Genomic DNA, 22,654 nt, shown 5'->3' with positions numbered 1-22,654 from the left:
AAGCTTTGCAATTAGATTTTCCATAGTCTTCTCACCACTGTGTGACGAATCCCGTGCTGGAGAAAACTGTTTGTATTCTTCTGGCAAAATAGACAATATCTTGGGTGGTTGTTGTGGTCTTCAGTCCAGAGACTGGTTTGATGCAGCTATCCATTCTACTCTATCCTGTGCAAGCTGCTTAATCTCCCAGTATGTACTGCAGCCTACATCCTTCTGAATCTGCTTAGTGTATTCATCTCTTGGTCTCCCTCTACGATTTTTGCCCTCCGCGCTGCCCTCCAATACTAAATTGGTGATCCCTTGATGGCTCAGAATATGTCCTACCAACTGATCCCGTCTTCTAGTCAAGTTGTGCCACAAATTTCTCTTCTACCCAATTCTATTCAATACCTCCTCATTAGTTATGTGATCTACCCATGTAATCTTCAGCATTCTTCTGTAGCACCACATTTCGAAAGCTTCTATTCTCTTCTTGTCCAAACTATTTATCGTCCATGTTTCACTTCCATACATGGCTACACTCCATACAAATACTTACAGAAACGACTTCCCAACTCTTAAATCTATACTCGATGTTAACAAATTTCTCTTCTTCAGAAACGCTTTCCTTGCCATTGCCAGTCTACATTTTATATCCTCTCTACTTTGACCATCATCAGTTATTTTTATCCCCAAATAGAAAAACTCCTTTACTACTTTAAGTGTCTCATTTCCTAATCTAATTCTGGCAGCATCACCCGATTTAATTCGACTACATTCCATTATCCTTGTTTTGCTTTTGTTGATGTTCATCTTATATCCTTCTTTCAAGACATTGTCCATTCCGTTCAACTGCTCTTCCAGGTCCTTTGTTGTCTCTGACAGAATTACAATGTCATCGGCTAACCTCAAAGTTTTTATTTCTTCTCCATGGATTTTAATTCCTACTCCGAATTTTTCTTTTGTTTCCTTTACTGCTTGCTCAATACACAGAATGAATAACATCAGGGATAGGCTACAACCTTGTCTCACTCCCTTCCCAACAACTGCTTCCTTTTCATGCCCCTCGACCATTATAACTGCGATCTGGTTTCTGTACAAATTGTAAATAGCCTTTCGCTCCATTTATTTTACCCGTGCAGCCTTCAGAATTTGAAAGAGAGTATTCCAGTCAACATTGTCTAAAGCTTTCTCTAAGTCAACAAATGCTAGAAACGTAGGTTTGCCTTTCCTTAATCTATTCTCTAAGATGAGTTGTAGGGTCAGTATTGTGTTCCAACATTTCTACGGAATCCAAACTGAACTTCCCCGAGGTCGGCTTCTATCAGTTTTCCCATTCGTCTGTAAAGAATTCATGTTAGTATTTTGCAGCTGTGGCTTATTAAACTGATGGTTCAGTAATTTTCACATCTGTCAACCCCTGCTTTCTTTGGGATTGGAATTATTATATTCTTCTTGAAGTCTGAGGGAATTTCGCCTGTCTCATACATGTTTCTCACCAAATGGTAGAGTTTAGTCAGGGCTGGCTCTCCCAAGGCTATCAGTAGTTCTAATGGAATGTTGTCTACTCCCGGGGCCTTGTTTCGACTTAGGTCTTTCAGTGCATTTACTGCATTTTCGTATTTTCTCCTTTCATCAATTAAATTCAGTATCTCTACTGTTACCCAAGGATTTCTATTAGCCCTTGTCTTTTTACCTACTTGATCCTCTGCTGCCTTCACTACTTCATCCCTCAGAGCTACCCATTCCTGTTAATTGTTCCCTTATGCTCTCCCTGAAACTCTGTACAACCTCTGGTCTAGTCAATTTATCCAGGTCCCATCTCCTTGAATTCCCACCTTTTTGCAATTTCTTCAGTTTTAATCTACAGTTCATAACCAATAGATTGTGGTCAGAGTCCACATCTGCCCCTGGAAGTGTCTTACAATTTAAAATCTGGTTCCTAAATCTCTATCTTACCATTATATAATCTATCTGAAACCTGTCAGTATCTGCAGGCTTCTTCCATGTATACAACCTTCTTTTATGATTCTTGAACCAAGTGTTAGCTATGATTAAGTTATGTTCTGTACAAAATTCTACCAGGCTCTTTCATTCCTTACCCCCTCCCCATTTCCATATTCACCTACTACGTTTCCATCTCTTCCATTTCCTACTATCGAATTCCAGTCACCCATGACTATTAAATTTTCGTCTCCCTTCACTGTCTGAATAATTTCTTTTATCTCATCATAAATTTCATCAATCTCTTCGTCATCTGCGGAGCTAGTTGGCATATAAACTTGTACTACTGTGGTAGGCATGGGCTTCGTATCTATATTGGCCACAATAATGCATTCAGTATGCTGTTTTTAGTAGCCTATTTGCATTCCTATTTTTTTATTCATTATTAAACCTACTCCAGCATTACCCCTATTTGATTTTGTGTTTATAACCCTGTATTCACCTTACCAGAAGTCTTGTTCCTCCTGCCACCGAACTTCACTTATTCCCACTATATCTAACTTTAACCTATCCATTTCCCTTTTTAAATATTCTAACCTACCTGCCTGATTAAGGGATCTGACATTCCACGCTCTGACCCGTAAAACGCCAGTTTTCTTTCTCCTGATAACACCATCCTTCTGAGTAGTACCCACCGGGAGATCCGATTGGGGGACTATTTTACCTCTGGAATTGTTATAACTTCAAGTTGAACAAATATATTTCATGGAAGACGCAATACATCAAAGTCACAGATCAAGTAAAGAGTAAGACGTGTGTACCCTTTAACAGTCATATCATAACTGAGTCCAAGTCTAGCGGCTGCTGGCTGGCTGGCCGCTTAGGTGGCGCTGCTGCTGTATGGCTGGCAGACAGCGCCGCATGTAGAGGACGCGCGTAACTGTGTGGCGGCACTTTGAAAGATCAGCGAGTCACAACACTTTTCCCCCCTTTGAATTTTTTGTGCAGGTCTTGATGGAGGTGGCCTGTAGATTGCTAACGTCCATAGGTGGTGTTTGACTGGCCATAAAGTCTCGAGGAGGAGGCTTCCCATACAGACAGAAGTGTCCCCGATGATAACGGGTCGAGATGACAGGAGACGTGGGGGTCGAATCTGCTGGGGCCATGTGAACCAATCTGCCCGTTGCGGCAAGTCCGGTTGTCATAACAGGAGACATGAGCGATGTGTCCTCGTCCGTAGGAGGAGGAGGCGAGTAGAGTTGCTCTGACAGATGATGGTCTTCTGGTTCCTGCATGGGCACGTCTCCTGGTGGTGTCAGTTCTTGTGCTGGCACCGATATGACAGTGAGAGGACTGCGTTGTGAGTAATGAGAGATTCCAGTATCCCAAGCGTCAGGTAGAGCTGAAGGTGGTGTAGCGGCATCTGGAACAGGCGTTGCCGGCACACAAGGCCGAAGCTGGTCCGAATGACGCACTGCAACACCTGTGTCTGTCTGGATTTCACACAGGCGTTGGCCACGGTGTCGTAAGGTGCAGCCAGGACTCCATTTTGGCCGCCCTCCATATCCCCGTACCCATACAAGGTCGTTGGCGGTGAATTGGCCAAGCGAAGGCACCCGCGGCCTTGAGGTGGAAGGCCGCAGAAGATGAAGTAGTGTGCGGGGCTGTCGGCCATGTAAGAGCTCAGCCGAGCTGTGGTCGCCCATGGGGGTGAAACAGTAAGAAGCCAGAAATTGGAGAAACGCATCATCAGCAGAAGAAGGCAGGAGTTTCCTCATCTGAGCCTTAAATGTGCGGACCAGTCGTTCAGCCTCACCGTTTGACTGTGGATGGGGCTGTGACATGCATGACGCCGTGACAGGCACAAAAATCCGAAAAATTGGGAGAGGCAAATTGCGGACCATTATCAGTAACAAGAGTGGAGGGAAGGCCTTCCAAAGAGAAAATGCGAGCTAGAGCATTGGTGGTTGCTGCGGTGGTAGGCAACATGCAGCGGACAATGAAAGGAAAGTTACAGTAGGCGTCAATAACGAGATGCCAATAAGTACCTATAAAAAGGTCCCGCGAAGTCAGCATGAATACGCTCCCAGGGCTTCTCAGGCGAAGGCCATGGTGACAAAGATGAGTTCGGGGCGGCGGCCTGTGACACACAAGGGCTGCAGGCAGCAACCATGTGTGCGATTTCAGAATCGATGCCGGGCCAGTACACATGACAGCGCGCCAGAGATTTTGTGCGAGACACACCCTAGTGCCATTGGTGAAGGAGGTGCAAGACCGAAGCACGCAAAGACGCATGTACCACAACACGCGGCGAAGCATTTTCGCTGGAAAGGAGGATAACACCATCCCTAGCCATGAGGCGGTAATGCAAAGCGTAGTAGTTCCGCAAGGGATCAGAAGTCTTAGCAGACAGCCGATCTGGCCAACCCTTCTGAATACAGCATAAAACCTGGGAGAGGGTAGGGTCAGAACCCGTAGCAGCCGCCAGCCGGTCCTCAGTGATGGGGAACCCGTCCACAACCTGCTGCTTGGTAACATCCAGGTGGAAACACAAAAGTTCGTCCCTATCGAATGCCAGATCAGGACCCATGGGAAGGCGAGGCAGTGCATCAGCATTCGCATGTTGAGCCGTTGGCCAGAAATGAATCTCATAATTAAAATGAGACAAGTAAAGAGCCCAACGCTGGAGGCGGTATGCAGCCTTGTTTGGAAGTGATGTTATTGGATGAAACAAGGAAACGAGAGGTTTGTGATCCGTAACAAGATGAAATTTGGATCCATAGAGAAATACACTAAACGTACGAAGAGCATAAATAATGGCCAAAGCTTCTTTTTCAATTTGAGAATACTTTTGTTGGGCATCCATGAGCGTTTTGGAGGCATAAGCAATGGGTTGTTCAGAACCGCCAGAAAAACTGTGCGCAAGGACTGCACCGACCCCGTATTGAGAGGCGTCCGTGGCAAGAACAAGATGTTGGCCAGGTCGATACGTAGCCAGGCATGGGCCTGTTTCAACATAGTCTTCAATTTCTGGAAAGCCGCATCGCATGACGCGGACCAGTGAAAAGGCACGTTTTTATGTAACAGGCTATGCAAAGGCTGAGCCACCGAAGCAGCAGACGGTGAAAACTTGATAGTATGCTATTTTCCCCAAGAAGGCCTGCAGTTCCTTAACAGATGTAGGGCGAGGAAGGGCATCGATCGCAGCGACAGTTTGCTGAAGTGGACGAATACCATCCCAACCCCAAGTACATGATAGATGCCGAAAAAAATTTTGATTTCTGAAGATTACACTTAACACCGGCAGTCTGTAAGACATGAAAAAGTATGCGGAGATTTTGAAGATGTTCGTCAGTGGTGGAGCCAGTGACAACAATGTCGTCCTGGTAATTTATACACCCAGGGATAGTGAGCAATAATTGTTCGAAGAATCGCTGAAAGAGAGCAGGGGCGCTGGCTACCCCGAATGGCAATCATTGGTATTGATGGAGGCCGAAAGGTGTGTTAAGGACCAGAAACTGCCGGGAAGCAGCGTCGAGAGGAAGTTGATGATAAGCTTCTGACAGGTCAAGTTTAGAAAAATACTGGCCTCCAGCAAGTTTAGTGAACAATTCTTCAGGTCGAGGCATAGAGTAAATGTCAATAAGGCATTGAGCATTTACAGGGGCTTTGAAATCGCCACAGAGACGAATATCACCATTTGGCTTCGTAACGACGACGACAGCAGAGGACCATTCACTGGAAGTGACAGGAACCAAGACCCCTGAAGCAGTGAGACGATCCAGCTCCCGTTTGACCTGATCACGAAGGGCCACAGGAATGGGCCGAGTCCAAAAAAACTTAGGCCGAGCAGTGGGTTTAAGTGTGATATGAACTTCAAAGTCGTTTGCACGGCCTAACCCAGGAGAAAACGGGGACGAAAATGTCGTCGACAAAGAATCCAATTGAGCATAAGGAATAGCATCAGAGGCGATATTGACAGTCATCTATGGAGAACCCAAAAACGCGAAAGGTGTCAAAACCAAAAAGATTCTCCACATTACTATGGTCGACCACAAATATGGGAACAGTGCGAACGACAGATTTGTAAGATACCTCAGCATCAAATTGTCGCAAGAGAGAAATCTTCTGTTTATTGTAAGTCCGTAATAGCCCAGTGACAGGTGACAGGATTTGAGAACCCAACTGAAGATACGTCTGAGAATTGATGATAGTGGCAGCAAAACCAGTATCCACCTGCATGCGAACATCTCGACTAAGTATTTGGACAGTGAGGAATAACTTCCCTGAAAGGGAAGAAGTACAGTTGACAGACAACACAGAATCAGAATCAGCGTCACGTTCATGAACATCACGTATGCGGTCGGATTTGCAAACGGATGACACATGACCCTTTTTTTTGCATTTGTGACGCACGACCCAACGTTGTGGACAATCTTCTTGTGAATGTTTCGTAAAACACTGCGGACATGAAGGAAGTTGCCGTGGGTTTTGCTGCAGTTTTTTAGAGGTTTGTTTACGGTTAGGCCGAGGCTGTACTTGGGAGCGTACTGCGGCCACATTGGCCGGCGGGGATATGCCGCACACTTCGTCAACATCGCACAGAGGTATTTCCCGACGTCACCCCATGCCTCTATTTGTGCTCCAGCGGCGCAAGAAATTTCAAAAGACTGAGCGATGGATAGGACTTCATCTAGAGTCGGATTTGCCAACTGAAGGGCACGTTGCCTAACTTCTTTGTCGGGCACCGATCGGATAATAGCATTCCGTACCATGGAATCGGCATAGGATACTTTGTGAACTTCAGTAACAAATTGACACTTTCTACTGAGGCCGTGAAGTTCAGCAGCCCAAGCGCGATAGGATTGATTCAGGTGTTTTTGACAACGATAAAAGGCAACACGAGAGGCTACCACATGCGTTTGCTTTTGAAAATAGACGGACAGAAGTGAGCACATTTCAGCAAAGGACAAATACGCAGGATCTTTCAAAGGAGCCAATTGCGACAACAACCGATACATTTGAGGTGAAATCCATGAAAGGAACAGAGACTTACATGTTTGTTCGCCCGCGATGTGAAATGCCAAGAAGTGCTTTTGAAGACGTTTTTCGTAATCAGACCAGTCTTCCTCCGTGTTGTCGTAAGGAGGAAAAGTAGGTAGAGACAACGACGAGAGACGCCTCGCATTTTATGCCGCGACGAAATCACGAATCGCATTTGTGAGAAGCATTTGCTGTTCTATGAGATCTTGCAATAGTTTCTCTAAAGTAGCCATGGAAACATGTGGGTCAACGATGGAAAAGAAAAATCACTACCTCTTTGCCAATTGTTATAACTTCAAGCTGAACAAATATATTTCAAGGAAGACGCAATACATGAACGTCACAGATCAAGTAAACAGAGTAAGACTTGTGTACACTTTAACAGTCAAATCATAACTGAGTCCAAGTCTAGTGGCCGCTGGCTGGCTGGCCGCTTAGGTGGCGCTGCTGCTGCATGGCTGACAGACAGCGCCGCATGTAGAGGACGCGCGTAACTGCGCGGCAGCACTTTGAAAGATTGGCGAGTCACAACAGGAATATTTTTAGCCAAGAGGACGCCATCATCATTTAACAATACAGTAAAGCTGCATGCCCCCCCCCGGGAAAAATTACGGCTGTAGTTTCCCCTTGCTTTCAGCCATTTACAGTACCAGCACTGCAAGTCTGTTTGGGTTATTGTTACAAGGCCAGATCAGTCAATCAACCAGACTGTTGCCCCTTGGTATCTTGCGTATGATCATAATATCTGTCATCTTTTCTGACTGGAGATGATTCAGTTCAAATACTATATTCTGTAGTGCCCTTATATTACTAGCTATGTCTTTATCATACTTGAAACTATAAAATTCTTGAAGCAACTGCTGAGTTCTTTGAGACGCATCTCTTTTGTAAATCTCTTTAAGTTTATCATACAATGCCTTGGAAGTTTCACAACACAGTACATGTGGCTTTACCTTTTTATCAATTGTTCTCATTATAAAATGTTTTGCCTTGCTGTACATTTTCTGCCATTTTTTCTGTTTTTCTAAAGTTTTCCAGTGTTTCAGTCCCATCCACAATATCACACAGATCTTGCGTATTAAATAATATTCTAATTTCAACATTCCATAGATTGAATGTCCTACTGTCTTTAAGCACTTGTATATCACGAAATTCTTAGTTTTCTTGAAACATCTTTAACTGTTTTTCTTCCTTATTCATGCCTTCTATTTTTTAGCTTTTCTATTTTCTTATTGCTCTGGGCCCATAACCTGCTGTGATTTTTGTCTTAATTTTATTGTAACTTTATGTGAATGTAACAACCCACATACATAGACACAAAGTAAAAAAAAAAAACACTATACACATTTGATATGTTGCTATGTCATCCTACCTTACAGATATATTTTATTTTTATATAAACTCTTAGATGTTAAGCACAATTCTTTTTTCCCCTCTTTTTTTAACACAGTAAACATTGTATTTTACTTGCTCCGCGCCTTTCAACACATTATCAGCAGATATGCAATATGTGAGAACTATATGTTTACATTTCTAACAAGATAGTGGTGGCCCAGATTCGTATTTACACATTAATGGTCCTTTTTTTATGGAGGCATTTGTGTTTTTTTTTACATTCTCGATGATTAAAAAAATATCCGAATTATTATTTCGTGGTGGTGTTTTATTTTGTAACTGCGTTTTACCCTTAACAGTGACAGATTCAATGAACTTAAAAGTACCGTCATATTTTTCCCCACTAGGGGAATTGTGAAGTTTCATACTTTCATAGTTTTATATAATGACATTATTTGGAATAAGTGTAGTTTTTGGGATAGGGTAGTTGTGGGAATGTCACCTTTTTCTCTGACCAGGTGTTTGAGTTGCAGCTGCCCCTTTAACCCTCTGACAGCTTGTAATGTCCTTCTCCTTGGCATTGTAAGCTTGTTATTTATTGTTTATGATAGTAGTATTTACACCATCCCATTGTATTAAAGTTGATAATTAATGAGAAAATACAAACATAAAATAAAACATAATTTGCCGCACGACACTATTTGACTGTCATCAGTTGCTTGTAGTTACTAACTTTTGACTTTATATTTACATTTCCCTGTTGTCAAAGAGAAGTTTAATGACAAATCTAAATATAAAACACAAAGAAGTAAATAAATGTGAAACATATTAAGTAGAATGTAATGTTCCCTTTTTACCTGGTACATCACTAAGACCACAGTAACCTCTAACTGTATTTTGAGAATCTAGTAGCATTTCGTGCTTTACTTAAGCACATTGGACCATAGTGGCAATGAGTAAATTGCGACTCAGGGTGGCAATGAGTAATATGTTTGTCAGTAAACAAATTATCCAGTTAATAAGTACTTTAAAACAAATAAATTTGTAATAACATAATGTGAAAAGGGAATCTTTTTTTCGTTTATTTGTAAGTTAGCTTTGTAAAATATAGGTACGATAGTTAAGTCTCTTCCATGTTAAAATTTGCCACACATAGTAACTTCTAGTGCAACATCAGAGGCCTGTTCAAAAACCTTTCTAATGATATGTCATCCACACTTGTACATTAATATATGTTGAGAAAAAGGGATAATGACTTACAAAATAAAGTGTGTGATTACAGTTAAGGCATGTGCTCATGTAACTTTAACACTTAATAATTGAATTTGTTAGATTTTCGGCAAGAGGAGAATGAAGGTGGTACACCAGGTGGTCAGGCATCACCAGATGAAAATATTTGTGGCCAGCGGAATGAAATGCCACCACTTCCTCCTGGTCCTCCTCCACCTGCTAACCAGAACTATCTTTTGCCAACACCACCAGCCTCAGCTGTCACATCCAGATCACCTCAGTTCTACAATCAACCAGGAAACACGAGTATGTAGCCATTCAGTTGTATTGAAGCTAATTTTTACAATTACTACTGTAGTAAATAAGTACTTCACCTCACAATTTGTAATTTTGTTAGTATTTGAGCATGTTATTCTGTCTTGTCACATGAATTACAGGGTGATAAGAATTTTTCTTTGCAGCATATGGTCCCATAAAATTTAGTCTTCCAAATAAAAAGCCCGGGATTGGTTTCAAGCCGTTCAATAACAGTGGAGCAAGCAAGAAGAAGCGTAAGAATAAAAATAAGAAGAATGCACAAAACCTTAACAATTCTCTCAGTGAAAACTTTATGCCCAGTTCACCAGGTGGCCTAATGATACATCCTCCCCCTCTTCCTCCAGGCGACAATACACCGCTGTTTCCTCCTTTGCCTCCTGAACCGGCGCCCCCGTCAGCAATGCGTGAAAAGTCATCAGAAGAGGCCGAGGTAACAAATGCGGCTGCAGAAGATTCTGGAAAACCCTTTTCTGTTTCTAAAACACTACAGGAGCGGGCATCTGCTGCTGTAAACCACGCAGAGACACACCAGTATATGGAAGCACTCGCACGAACTGCTCAGTCTGTCATAACAGGTGAATGGCCGGAGTCTCTAAAGTGAGTATTCTTTTAAATTTAACTGCTAAAACACAAATTATTATGTAATTGTTTGTCTATCCCTTGAAACCATTTATGTCAATTTCTGATAGCATATTTACAGAAATCGTAATTAGTTACTGCAGCATTTATAAAACTCTTGTGAGTGTGATTTATTTTTCCAATTCATGTATAATTATGTTAAAATTTCTTCCACAACACATTTTATGACATGGTTCATCTATTCAGAAGTATTAAAAATTAACTGTTTAAATATGTCTCAGGTTCTTCCATATGACTGAGGATCTTAATTCGTGACTGAACTGTAAGAGATTTAAAAGTAATTTGCATGAAAATAATTGTTTGGTCTAAGATTTGTTAATGTAGAGGGAGCGAAATGTAACACATTCCTGATCTGCACTATATTCCTTGGCAGTTTCAATTCCATAGTTATGCCATATACATTTCCCACAGATTTGAAACAGGAATGTGCTCTTTGTCATTGTGTCCTACTAATATACAAGAAGTTCATAAAGGTAGATATTGAACTAGTTGAAAGAGTATTCTGAATTAGATGAGGTTATAAATGTCATTAAACGTGGGTTAAAAGTGGGAAGAGAAAATAGCTAAGATATAAGAATTTTAACAGGGTATAAGAAATGGAGGTACTTTGGGAGTTTCGTTTCAAGACAAAAAAGCACGGAAATAACAAAGTAATTTAAACAGTGGACAAAAGTATCAAAATTCTTACATAAGTGAAAGAGATATTGGTAAATAACTATATATATACAGAGCAGTTGCAGAAACAATTGGTGCTACAGAGCAGAAATGTTGCTGCTGGACAACTGGAAGGGGGAGGGGAGGGGTTAGAACATCTGGAACGAGCATTCTAGATGTCAGGATAGCAACAAGTATGAATTATCAAAGAAATTATAGTTGGAAGATAAAAAAAAATACAGTGGCAGTAATACGTAACGAGAATGGAGGCTGAGCATGACTCAAAAAGGACTCCGATTTCGTTCCAGTACGAAGAAAATGATTAGAAAATTACCATTGGTGTGTGTGTGTGTGTGTGTGTGTGTGTGTGTGTGTGTGTGTGTGTGTGTGTGTGTGAATAGAATTTTGCAGAAAGGTAATACGTCTTGCCAGGCAAAAGAGGCATTTTAAAAATGGTGGTCATTGGTGTGTGTGTGTGTGTGTGTGTGTGTGTGTGTGTGTGTGTGTGTGTGAATAGAATTTTGCAGAAAGGTAATACGTCTTGCCAGGCAAAAGAGGCATTTTAAAAATGGTGGTTGGAAGGAACATATCATCACACGCAAATGGCAACATTTCAAAATCAGACGACTTAACATGACTCTGTATAACTGATTTTTATTGCAGGGTATATGCCACTATTGGCTACCTCTGTTAACGTTCATAGCAATGCCATATTTTCAATAATGTTAAAAATATACACCCTTCAAAACTGCCCTGTAATGTATGTTGCATTCAGCTGGAGAATATAATAATTTAGCTTTTACATTTCAGGAACTATATAAATCGATGTTATGATCAGTGCATTGAAACAGTAGACAAAGATAGAGTTGAGATAATCTTGAAAGGTAAAATTACAAGAGCTGCTAGTGAAGGGACTTTATGGACGAAGAACTGGGATGTTGAGCCATTACCAAGGTAAAGGTGGCACATATTAGCAATATGTAGTATTTTCCATTATGCAGTTGATTGCATTTATGATGTATTGTTAAACATACTTAAAATGTGGTACTCTCAAAGTTCCCCGAGTACAAAATGTTGTTTGCGTACTAATGTTCAACATAAATTTTTGACTTTCCTAGCATCCATACTGAGAGAAATGTAGAGCTCAAGAAGACTTTTCCTACAACACCAGATTCCAATGTGACACCAACTGTTAAAATGACTCCAATTGGTCGGGGTAAGAAACCGAATCTGTCAGCAGCGCTCGGTTCAAGGTTGGGGGCTCGATGCTACAGAAACCAACGCCGCTCACGATCTCGGTCGAGATCCCACTCGAGGTCCAGGTCTCGTTCTAGGTCGAAGTCCCACTCACCCTCAGGGAAAAGCCGCAGGAACAGGTCACGATCAAGAGACAGTTCTCGAAGCAAGAGCCCAGCGAGGCGGAGGAGGAGGAGGTCAGTTTGAATCTATTTGCTAAATTTAATATTGCTGAAGATGAGCAGGGAAGTTGGTGGCTTAATTACAGTGGTACAGTGTTAAATGAAGTAATTATGCTAACCATTGACCTCTCTGAGGTTACCACTTATATCATGACAGTGTGTTGGGTTTTCAATGACCGTTTTGTAAGATTTAGGGCATACATGTGTAGTTCACACAAATTGGCTGCCAACTTACCTACTCTGGTCTTCCGTTGATTCATTTTTGTTCACTTATGCAAATGACATTTTTGAGTGTGTGCTGGTTAATTGACACTTCGATAGGGTGATCTGTAGTGTGTCCACCGATCTAGGTTGGTTAAAAGGTGATAATTGGTTAAGAGTTGGAGAAGCCATTGTATGTGATTTGTTAAGGAGCTATTGTACTCTTTGTGTGGCATTGTTTAAATTCTTCCATGTATCATATGTGACGACATTGGCATTAGTATGCTTTGTGTGTCCTGGACTGCAGTTGGCAAACAGCAGGAATGATGTTGATTCACATGTTAGCAGAGGTAGTGTCCTTTTTGTATAACTTATTTTGCAAAAGTATTGGAAAAGTGTTGTGATTTGATGAAAGTGTTAATGGAGAATCATTTGTTGGAAATACATTATTTTTGTCTGAAGTCCCATCTGTAGTATCAGTTCTTTCTGGTAAATGGTCATTTTATTATTACACCTGGACTTCAGCCATAAGAATGAATAAAGATGCAGTTTCGACATTCTGTAACTGCCAGTCACCAATATTAGTTAACTGCTGCTCTTATATTTAACACAGGGGTTGAGGAAATGCAATATTTTGTGTCACATAGCTAAAAAAGGTAAATTTTGTGCTTTTAGTTGTTTCTGCAAAATTTGCATAAATTTCTACTGTTATCTAACATATAAATTGCACAGAAGTCAATGTAAAACTCAAGAGAGATCACATACATTTTAGGGGTTGAAGACCTGCTTTTCAATTCAAATGTTATTAATGTACACAAAATGGTATGACTGAGTTTACTTATTTGAATCTGAGAAAGACAAAATTTTTCATAAATTTTAATTAACTATAAAGTGTTCCTGCACCCAAGTGGTTAAGAAATTACCCATATGTGACATTCCCTTTCATGGTACACTCTATAAAGGGCGAACATTAATAAAACAGAAAAACTGCAGGCATGAATCCATGGCTGTAAATGGAAGAAAAACGGCCTATATTCACACGTGCCTGGAAATGGACAGCGTGCATGCAATGACAACAGATTGCCTCGAAACACAGTACAGAGCTGCACTGTATTCATGTCACAACAGATGTTTAAAGTGGCCTCTATGGGATGCTGTGCACACATTGACCATGTTGCATTATGGATTGCCGCACTGTTTTGCATGTTCCAGTCTCTGTCCGACATGAACATGCTCATGAAGGGTCTGCTCATTAGGACCTGGTTCAGCATACACAGCACTTCTCAGATGCTCCAAGAGGTAAAAATCCATGGGATGTAAGCTCGGTGATCTAGCTGGCCTTGCTACAGGGCATCCTTGAGGAATGATAATCTGTCCAAGTATGTGGTCGCCAAGAATCCTTGCCTACACATTGATGCTGAACCAATGCTGACGAGATGCCTTACCCATTGCCTGATTGTTTTCTGCAGCCCACCCCATAGATGATAATTGTGCAGATTGATTATGCCAATTGTGGTAAAGGTTGCTTTATCGGTAAAAGGGACTGATGACAATAATCCCATAAGTGTGATGATCTGGTGCAAAAACCATCGACAAAATCTTTCCCATAAAGGGAAGTCCACTGCTAATACTCTCTCCACTCGTTGCAGGTGATAGGGATAGTAGTGGTTGTCATGCAGGATACACATAATCGTTGTTTGGATTACACCATGTCGCTGGGTCACTTGCCTGGAGCTTTTATGAGGGTTTAACTCAGTATCCTGTATAGTCCTGGCCTCCAGATCTGGTGTACGCATAACCCACTGCCTCCCTCATGTTCGTCTGTTTGAAAGAAACCGTGATCTCACAAACATCTAAAAAGGACATGAAATGTCTTATGTAGTTGGTGTCTGTGAGGGTACTTGTTTTGGTATAGCCATGTATCACTCAACCATTTTCTTATGTTTACTGTACATAAACACCATTTCAGTTTGTTTCTGACCATGAATACCAGACCATTCCACTGCTTACAGTACACGTGTCAATCACACAGCCAGCAACACACTAGAAACATGAGGCACGTAGTCAGAGGAACTTTCATTTGTCAGTACCATCTATCGTTGCAACGATGCGTTTCCAGACGCATCTTCATAGTAGGACTTTTTTTTCCTCCATTTCCAGTGAGGAATCCTTTCCTATAGTTTATCAGTTTTATTAATGTTCACTCCGTATATAAAAGCCAATGCCCCAATTGACTGACTCACTCACCAGCTAGTCACTACCCATCCTAAACCACAAAGAATAGAAACTTGAAATTTGCAAAGAGTGTTGATCACATACTGTAGGCATCGCTTAAGAAAGGATTTTTTGAAATTGCACCCCTAAGGGGATGAAAGACTTTTTGAGAAGTATGTCACTATTGAGGCAACTGGTAAACTAACTATGGAAATTGGTATTTGGTTTCTCGGTCAGAAATAAAGAAATACATGATTCAGCACTTCAACAAATTTGAATCCTATGGAGGTGAAATAATGGGTGAAAGATTTTTGAAAATAAATCACTATACTAAAGAACTACTAAAGTGTTTTTAAAGCTATATCTATGATAGTTGATTTTTACTCCTCAGTTACAAATAAAAAATGCATGTTTCAGTGTTTTTGAAAATTCAACCCTATAGGGGGTTAGAATTTTTTTTTTTTTAATTTTTCCTTATGTCAGAAAATTTTTAAATTTAAATCTGTGACAATTGGTATTTCACTTCTCGGTTAGATCTAAAGAAATATGTGTTAAGGGATGAAGGATTCTACGGAAATGTCATCTAAAAAACACAAAAGCAATGATTAACAAAACCTAGGAATCCAGCTACCATAATCTCTTTTTAGTCAGAATTACATTTGGAAAAGACCATGGCCTTAATTAGCATGAAAAGTTTAGAAGGTGTTGCAATTTGTGAACAACATAAGAATTGGATTAAAGAAAACAAAAAAGAACTTGCCGATCAAACTGTCTGTGCAAGTGAAGCAGTGGGCGATAAGCTAGTGTTCTTATGTTCTGTTGTAATGCCAAAACGTGTGGACTGTTTCTTTAGCTCAGGGCCATATTCAAACTACAAATAGTTACTTGATTGTATCATTCTGCCGAAGTTGCGACTTGATTGTATCATTCTGCCGAAGTTGCAAACTGAAATTATACTCCAGTTGGCCAACTGTGTTGTCTGGTATAATAGTTATTTGTATCACAAACAACTTGTAGTTATAAGTAAGAAAGTGCAGTGTCGTAATTGAAGTTATTTGCTTTGCAAATAATATTTCAGCATTTTCAGTGTCCACCCTGAGCCTTGTAAGGATTTTTTTTTTATGGATTTGACTGCTACATACTTAGTAACGAAATGATTGTCAATATACTTCTTTTAAGTTGTATGTGTGTATGCCACTGCTTAATGATTTCCATATGTACAGGATCTATGATGAGTATATTGTATTTGCTTTTTTTATTTTTAGTGCTGCTGATTGCTGTGGAGACTTTTGATTATTTAAAAAAAAACAAAGAAACTGTAACTTACTGAACGAAAGCGTTGGTATGTTGATAGAGACAATAACAAACACACACACAAATTCCAAGCTTTCGCAACCCACGGTTGTGGGTTTTAAGGGAGAGGGTAAGAAGTCATTCCTATCCCGGGAGTGGAAAGACTTACCTGGGGAGGGGGGGGGGCGGCACAGGTACACACACACACACACACACACACACACACACACACATATACAGACACAAGCAGACATACGTAAAGGCAAAGAGTTTGGGCAGAGATGTCAGTCGAGGCGGAAGTACAGAGGCAAAGATGCTGTTGAATGACAGGCGGGGTATGAGTGGCGGCAACTTTAAATTAGCGGAGGTTGAGGCCTGGTGGGTCACAGGAAGAGAGGATATATTGAAGGGCAAGTTCCCATCTCCGGAGTTCTGATAGGTTGGTGTCAGTGGGAAGTATCCAGATAACCCGGACAGTGTAACACTGTGTCAAGATGTGGTGGCCGTGCACCAAGGCATGTTTAGCCACAGGGTGATCCTCATTACCAACAAACACTGTCTGCCTGTGTCCATTCATGTGAATGACCACGTGGAATGTTTCCCTATATGAGGGATACATTCCATGTGGGAAAAATATATCTAAAAACAAAGATGATGTAACTTACCAAATGAAAGCGTTGGTATGGTGATACACACAAACAAACACAAACACAAAATTCAGGCTTTCGCAACCAATGGTTGCTTCATCAGGAAAGAGGGAAGGAGAGGGAAAGACGAAAGGATGTGGATTTTAAGGGAGAGGGTAAGGAGTCATTCCAATCCCGGGAGCGGAAAGACTTGCCTTAGGGGGAAAAAAGGACAGGTATACACTCGCACGCACACACACACACACACACACACACACACACACATCCATCCGCACATATACAGACACAAGCAGACATTTGAGAGAGAGATATTTTAATTTTTTTCCTGGTTTAGTGAAGTCTAGTTAGTTTCCTCCAACATAATTATTCGTATGAGAGAATCCACTCAATTCATGGAGAAAATGATCTGTGTTTTGAATGTGAATTCTAGTCAGATCTTTGATTAAATAAGTACTTAAATGGAAGGTGATTCAATAGGGGGTAAAGTCTTGCAGTTATCAGTTCTAACATTGTGCTCAGTGAGGGGTAGATTTTCCCACAATTGCAAATTGAAGTTGTAAAGTGATTTGTTACTTACAAACCATCAAAAATCCAGCTCTTTTTGATTATTAATTACAGATAAATTTACAATTTAACAAAAAAAATTGTTGTTGGGGTGACGTGGCTCTAAGATTTACAAGTTTGAGTTGTGGTTTTCATGTTGTTGTTGTGTTTTTCATGTTGTTGTTGTTGTGTTGTCTTCACTCCAAAGACTGGTCTGATGCAGCTCTCCATGCTACCATATCCTGTGCAAGCCTCTTCATCTCAGAGTAACTACTGAAACCTACATCCTTCCGAATCTGCTTACTGTATTCATCTCTTGGTCTCCCTCTGTGATTCTACCCCTCTCCCCCCCCCCCCCCCCCCCCTTCCACTACACTTCCCTCCAGTACTAAATTTGCAATCCCTTGATGCCTCAGAATGTGTCCTACCAACCAATCACTTCTTCTATACCCGGACCGGTGAAACATGTCACTTGACAGCTCGCGTGTGGTTGGCTACATTGCTATTATGAGGTTGCAATAGCTACCACTGCACACGCCCACAACTCCGAAATACGTTTTGTAAATTTAAGCTACAATTAATGTTTATACGTAAGTGCAACAAAGTACGTTTTTCTAACAGTGGAGAGAACGACGACATAGACTAAGTGTTTGATAGTGTATTAAATCGGGAAATAAAAACACCTGAAGTTAATGACAATATCTATGAAAAGTTGTTCCATATTGTTACAGTAATAGCTGCATGTAAATAATATAATGTAAATCTAAGCATACCAAATAACACGCTATCCCCATTCATAGAAAGGAATAAAGCAAAACATGCATAGCCTACCCGATAGCAGAGAGAAAAAGAATTAGTTCTGTATACATTTACACTCACCAATTTACGATGTCAATGACGCAATTCCATCCATTTCTCCTTCCATGTCATCGGAATTGGAGCCAAAACCTTTGTCTTCATCATCATCATTAAGAGAATCGTTAACTGTTAGTTTTCATGTATAATGCCATCTATAGTCTGTGCTTCTCTTATCAGCTTAGCAACATGGTCTACTTTTTTCCTTCATGAGGTAGTGTCTACAGTAGCAAGACCTTCACGTAGCAGTCTTTCCACATCTGTTATAGTAAAAGTCTTGTAACTTGTAATGTACATCTTGACTTCACTCCAAACCAATTCAATTGGTTTAAAATAACAGTGATAAGGCGTTAGCCTAGTTGCCAAGTGACCCTGTTCGCTTGCAATTTCATCTACAGTGTATTTAGGCATCACAGGCTTATTTTGTTTCACAAGTGAGTATAACAGCAGTTTTGTCATGCTCATGTCCGCAGCAGTGTCTCTCGCCTGCAACCACTGCACCATAGTTTCTTTACGGTCACCAGTGGTTTATCTAAAATCGTGGAGTGGTACGGTGCATTGTCCATCACAAAAACTGCCGTAACACTAAACTGGAGCAACAAATTTTTAAACCACTGTAGAAACCCTGGGAGGTCCATATCCTCATGATAGTCACCGTTTTTTTTCCCCCCCTCGAACAAAAAACTACAAGGGTTGTTTTTTAAGTAAGGGCCGTTTTTATTTTTTAAAACAGATACAAATGCTTTTGTAAAAAAACTTTTATTTTCTGATTCTACACACTTTTACCTATTTTTCTACATAGTTGCCTTGTTTATTTAAGCACTTGTTGTACCGTACAACTAAGTTTTTAATTCCCTCTTCAAAGAATTCGGCCGCCTGCTCCGACAGCCAAGAGTTCACGGCCGCTTTCACTTCATCGTCGTCATTGAAGCGCTGCCCGCCAAGATGGTGTTTCAGGTACCGGAAAAGGTGAAAATCGCTAGGAGCAAGGTCGGGGCTGTATCGTGCATGGTCCAAAACTTCCCAGTCAAAAGAATCAATCAAATCCTGAGTCTTTTGAGAGGTGTGGGGCGTAGCGTTATCGTGCAGGGGCAAATCTCCTTTTGTCAGCATGCCGCGCCTTTTGTTTTGAATTGCTCTGCGGAGCTTCTTTAGAGTTGCACAGTAGGCATCTGAGTTGATTGTCGTTCCTCGTGGCATAAAGTCCACTAGAAAAACACCGCGCCGGTCCCAGAAAACAGTTGCCATAATCTTGCACTTTGACAGCGTCTGTTTGGCTTTGACCTTGACGGGTGAGGTTGTGTGTCGCCATTCCATCGATTGTCGCTTGCTTTCGGGAGTGATTTGGGATACCCATGTTTCATCTCCAGTGGCAATTTGACTCCACATGTCATCCCCTTCTTCCTCGTAACAAATCAAAAAGTCCAATGAAGTGGCAAATCTCTTCCCTTTGTGGTCCTCTGGGAGGAGTCTGGGTACCCACCGAGAACACAGTTTCTTAAAGTTTAGGTTTTCAGACACAATTTTGTACAAAACCGATCTTGAAACTTGTGGAAATTCCAAAGAAAGAGTGGAAATTGTGAATCTTCTGTCCTCACGAATCTTTGTTTCGACTGCAGCCACCAAATCATCAGTGATCACAGAGGGCCGGCCTGAGAGTTCTTCGTCATGGGTGTTTTGACGGCCATTTTTAAACTCTCTAACCCATTGACGCACTTTACCTTCGCTCATTGCATTCAAGCCATAAACTTCTGTTAACTGACGATGAATTTCTGCAGCTGATAGGCTTCTCGCCGTCAAAAAACGTATTGCTGACCGTATCTCACACGCGGCGGGCGATTCAATAATCGTAAACGTTATAAAGTAGCACAACGATGCGTACAAGTCAGCTACAGAGCTGCAACTTGCATCAGTGTGAACGGGAAGGATGCCGGCAAGTGGTGCGGTGGCGCCAACGGCCCTTACTTAAAAAACAACCCTCGTAGAAGTCTTTCAGACACAAAGCTGTTTGAAGATCCTGCATGGGCCACAATTAATCATGATCCTCTTCCTGTTGACTGATGACCACTGCTATTCGGAGTATCATCTGTCGAGCATTTCTCAACTGATTCTCCTGCGTTGACCCAGGCTTCGTCTAACATATGACTGAGTGTATGTCCTTTCCTACAATTTTGTGTAAGAAAATGGTACGAGCTGCAACGACATGAGCTTTTTCTAGTAACAGTTCTCATCTATCCAACTTTTTAAAACAGAAGCCCATACTTTTTAATATCATCTTAAGTGACGTTTCCCCCTCTGAGAAAAGTTCACTTTCTTTTAAAGAAATTAGCAACTTCGCTATTGTGGGATGTTCTTTCCTTTTATAGTATCCACATACGTGCCGACGAATTGCCCCGGATTGGAAAGCATCAATATCTGTAATAGGACGAGGCTACTTCTTTTTCTTGCCTGGAGTATTTAAAGACACACTGTTTCTTCCACAGGGGCTTTCTTCCACATTGTTTACTTCACTGTCTTGTAAGTCTTGAAGTATCACCCCTTTCCTTATAACTGTTCTTTCACTTAGTCGTAGAGTTTTCGAGGTACACTCTAAAACTTTATCAGCAGGAATCGATGCATGCCCATGAACAGAAACAAATCTTTTTCTTGCTCATAAAACTCACACATCCTCCATAGTAATTCCAAAGCCTGACTATTTAATGGCACTCCACAGTACAACAACGGATTGTTGCTTGGTGAATGACATAATATCGGTGACATTGTTTAACAAACAAAAACTGTAGTCTAGATGGTAACACAACACAACAGCAGGCATTCGCGCACTAACATATAATGTTTACACGGAAGGCGGCAACTTGGTAGTGTCGGCGTCAGAACTGGCTTTTGTTCAGTGCTGTTATTGGTTCAGTAGACGCGGCGCCTCCCGTTCCTCACTTGTTCGTTAGTTATACTACCAACTCTATGGCGCTTGGGGAGTGACCTTGAAGTGACACGTTTCAGCGGCCCGGGTATAATCAGGTTGTGTGACAAATTTCTCTTCTCCCCATTTTTAGTCAGCACCACCTCATTAATTACGTGATGCATCCATCTAATCTTCAGCAATCATCTGTAGCACCACTTTTCAGAAGCTTCTATTCTCTTCTTGTCTAAGCTGTTTATCGTCCATGTTTTCACTTCCATACATGGCTACACTCCATACAGTACTTTCAGGAGACTTCCTGACACTTAAATCATTCTTGATTAACAAATTTCTCTTCTTCAGAAATGCTTTTCCTGCCATTTGCCAGTCTACAGTTTATATCCTTCCTACTTCAACCTTCATCAGATATTTTGCTGCCCAAATAGCAAAACTCATCTGCTACTTTGTGTCTCATTTCCTAATCTAATTCCCTCAATATCACCTGATTTAATTCGACTACATCCCATTGTTCTTGGCTTGCTGTTGTTGTTGTTGTTGTTGTTGTTGTTCATCTTATATCCTCCTTTCAAGATACTGTCCATTTCTTTCAAATGCTCTTCTCAGTCCCTTGCTGTCTCTGACAGAATTACAATGTAATCAGCAAACCTTAAAGTTTTTATTTCTTTTCCCTGGACTTTAATTCCTACTCCAAATTTTTAATTTGTTTCCTTTACTGATTGCTCAATGTGTAGATTGAATAACATCCAGGATTTGCTACAACCCTTTCTCACATCTCTTCTCAACTACTGCTTCCCTTTCATGTTCCTCAACTCGTATAACTGCCATCTGGTCTCTGTACAAATTGTAAATAGCCTTTTGTTACCTGTATTTTACCCCTGCCACCTTCAGAATTTGAAAGAGAGTATTCCAGTCAATATTATCAAAAGCTTTCTCTAAGTCTACAAATACTATGTAGATATGCTTTTTGTTAACCTATCTTCCAAGATAAGTCTTGAAGTCAGTATTGCCTAGCATATTCCTTCATTTCTCCAGAATCCAAACTGATCTTCTGTGAGGTCTGCTTCCACCAGTTTTTCCATTCTTCTTCTGTAAAGAACTCATGTTGGTGTTTTGCAACGGTGACATATTAACTGATAGTTCAGTAATTTTCACACCTGTCAGCACAGACTTTCTTTGGAATTGGAATTGCTACATTCTTATTGAAGATTGATGATATTTCGCCTGTTTCATACATCTCGCTCACCAGATAGAAGAGTTTTGTCATGGCTGGCCCTCCCAAGGCTATCAGTAGTTCGAATGGAAGGTTGTCTACTCTCAAGGCCTTTTTTCAACTTAGGTCTTTCAGTGCTCTGTCAAATTCTTCATGCCGTATATCTCCTATGTCATCTTCATCCTCGTTCTCTTCCATTTCCATAATATTG

General features: G+C 41.0%; 1 protein-coding gene across 4 annotated transcripts in view; it reads left to right on the top strand.

Moving 5' to 3' along the window:
- LOC124607506 (leukocyte receptor cluster member 8 homolog) overlaps nt 1–22,654 on the top strand; it is a 71,390-nt gene that overhangs the window by 14,945 nt on the left and 33,791 nt on the right. For 3 of the 4 annotated variants that reach the window (XM_047139894.1, XM_047139891.1, XM_047139892.1), the window contains exons 5-8: nt 9,634–9,837; nt 9,993–10,446; nt 11,953–12,096; nt 12,261–12,575. In XM_047139894.1, the coding sequence (XP_046995850.1) occupies nt 9,634–9,837; nt 9,993–10,446; nt 11,953–12,096; nt 12,261–12,575 (1,117 nt within the window). The remainder of the gene's footprint in view (nt 1–9,633; nt 9,838–9,992; nt 10,447–11,952; nt 12,097–12,260; nt 12,576–22,654) is intronic. The other variant, XM_047139893.1, reaches the window with a different exon arrangement.

The sequence above is a fragment of the Schistocerca americana genome, chromosome 3 (assembly GCF_021461395.2).
Source record: "Schistocerca americana isolate TAMUIC-IGC-003095 chromosome 3, iqSchAmer2.1, whole genome shotgun sequence".
In the NCBI taxonomy this organism is placed as follows: domain Eukaryota; kingdom Metazoa; phylum Arthropoda; class Insecta; order Orthoptera; family Acrididae; genus Schistocerca; species Schistocerca americana.
This window is presented reverse-complemented; position numbering and strand designations above follow the sequence as displayed.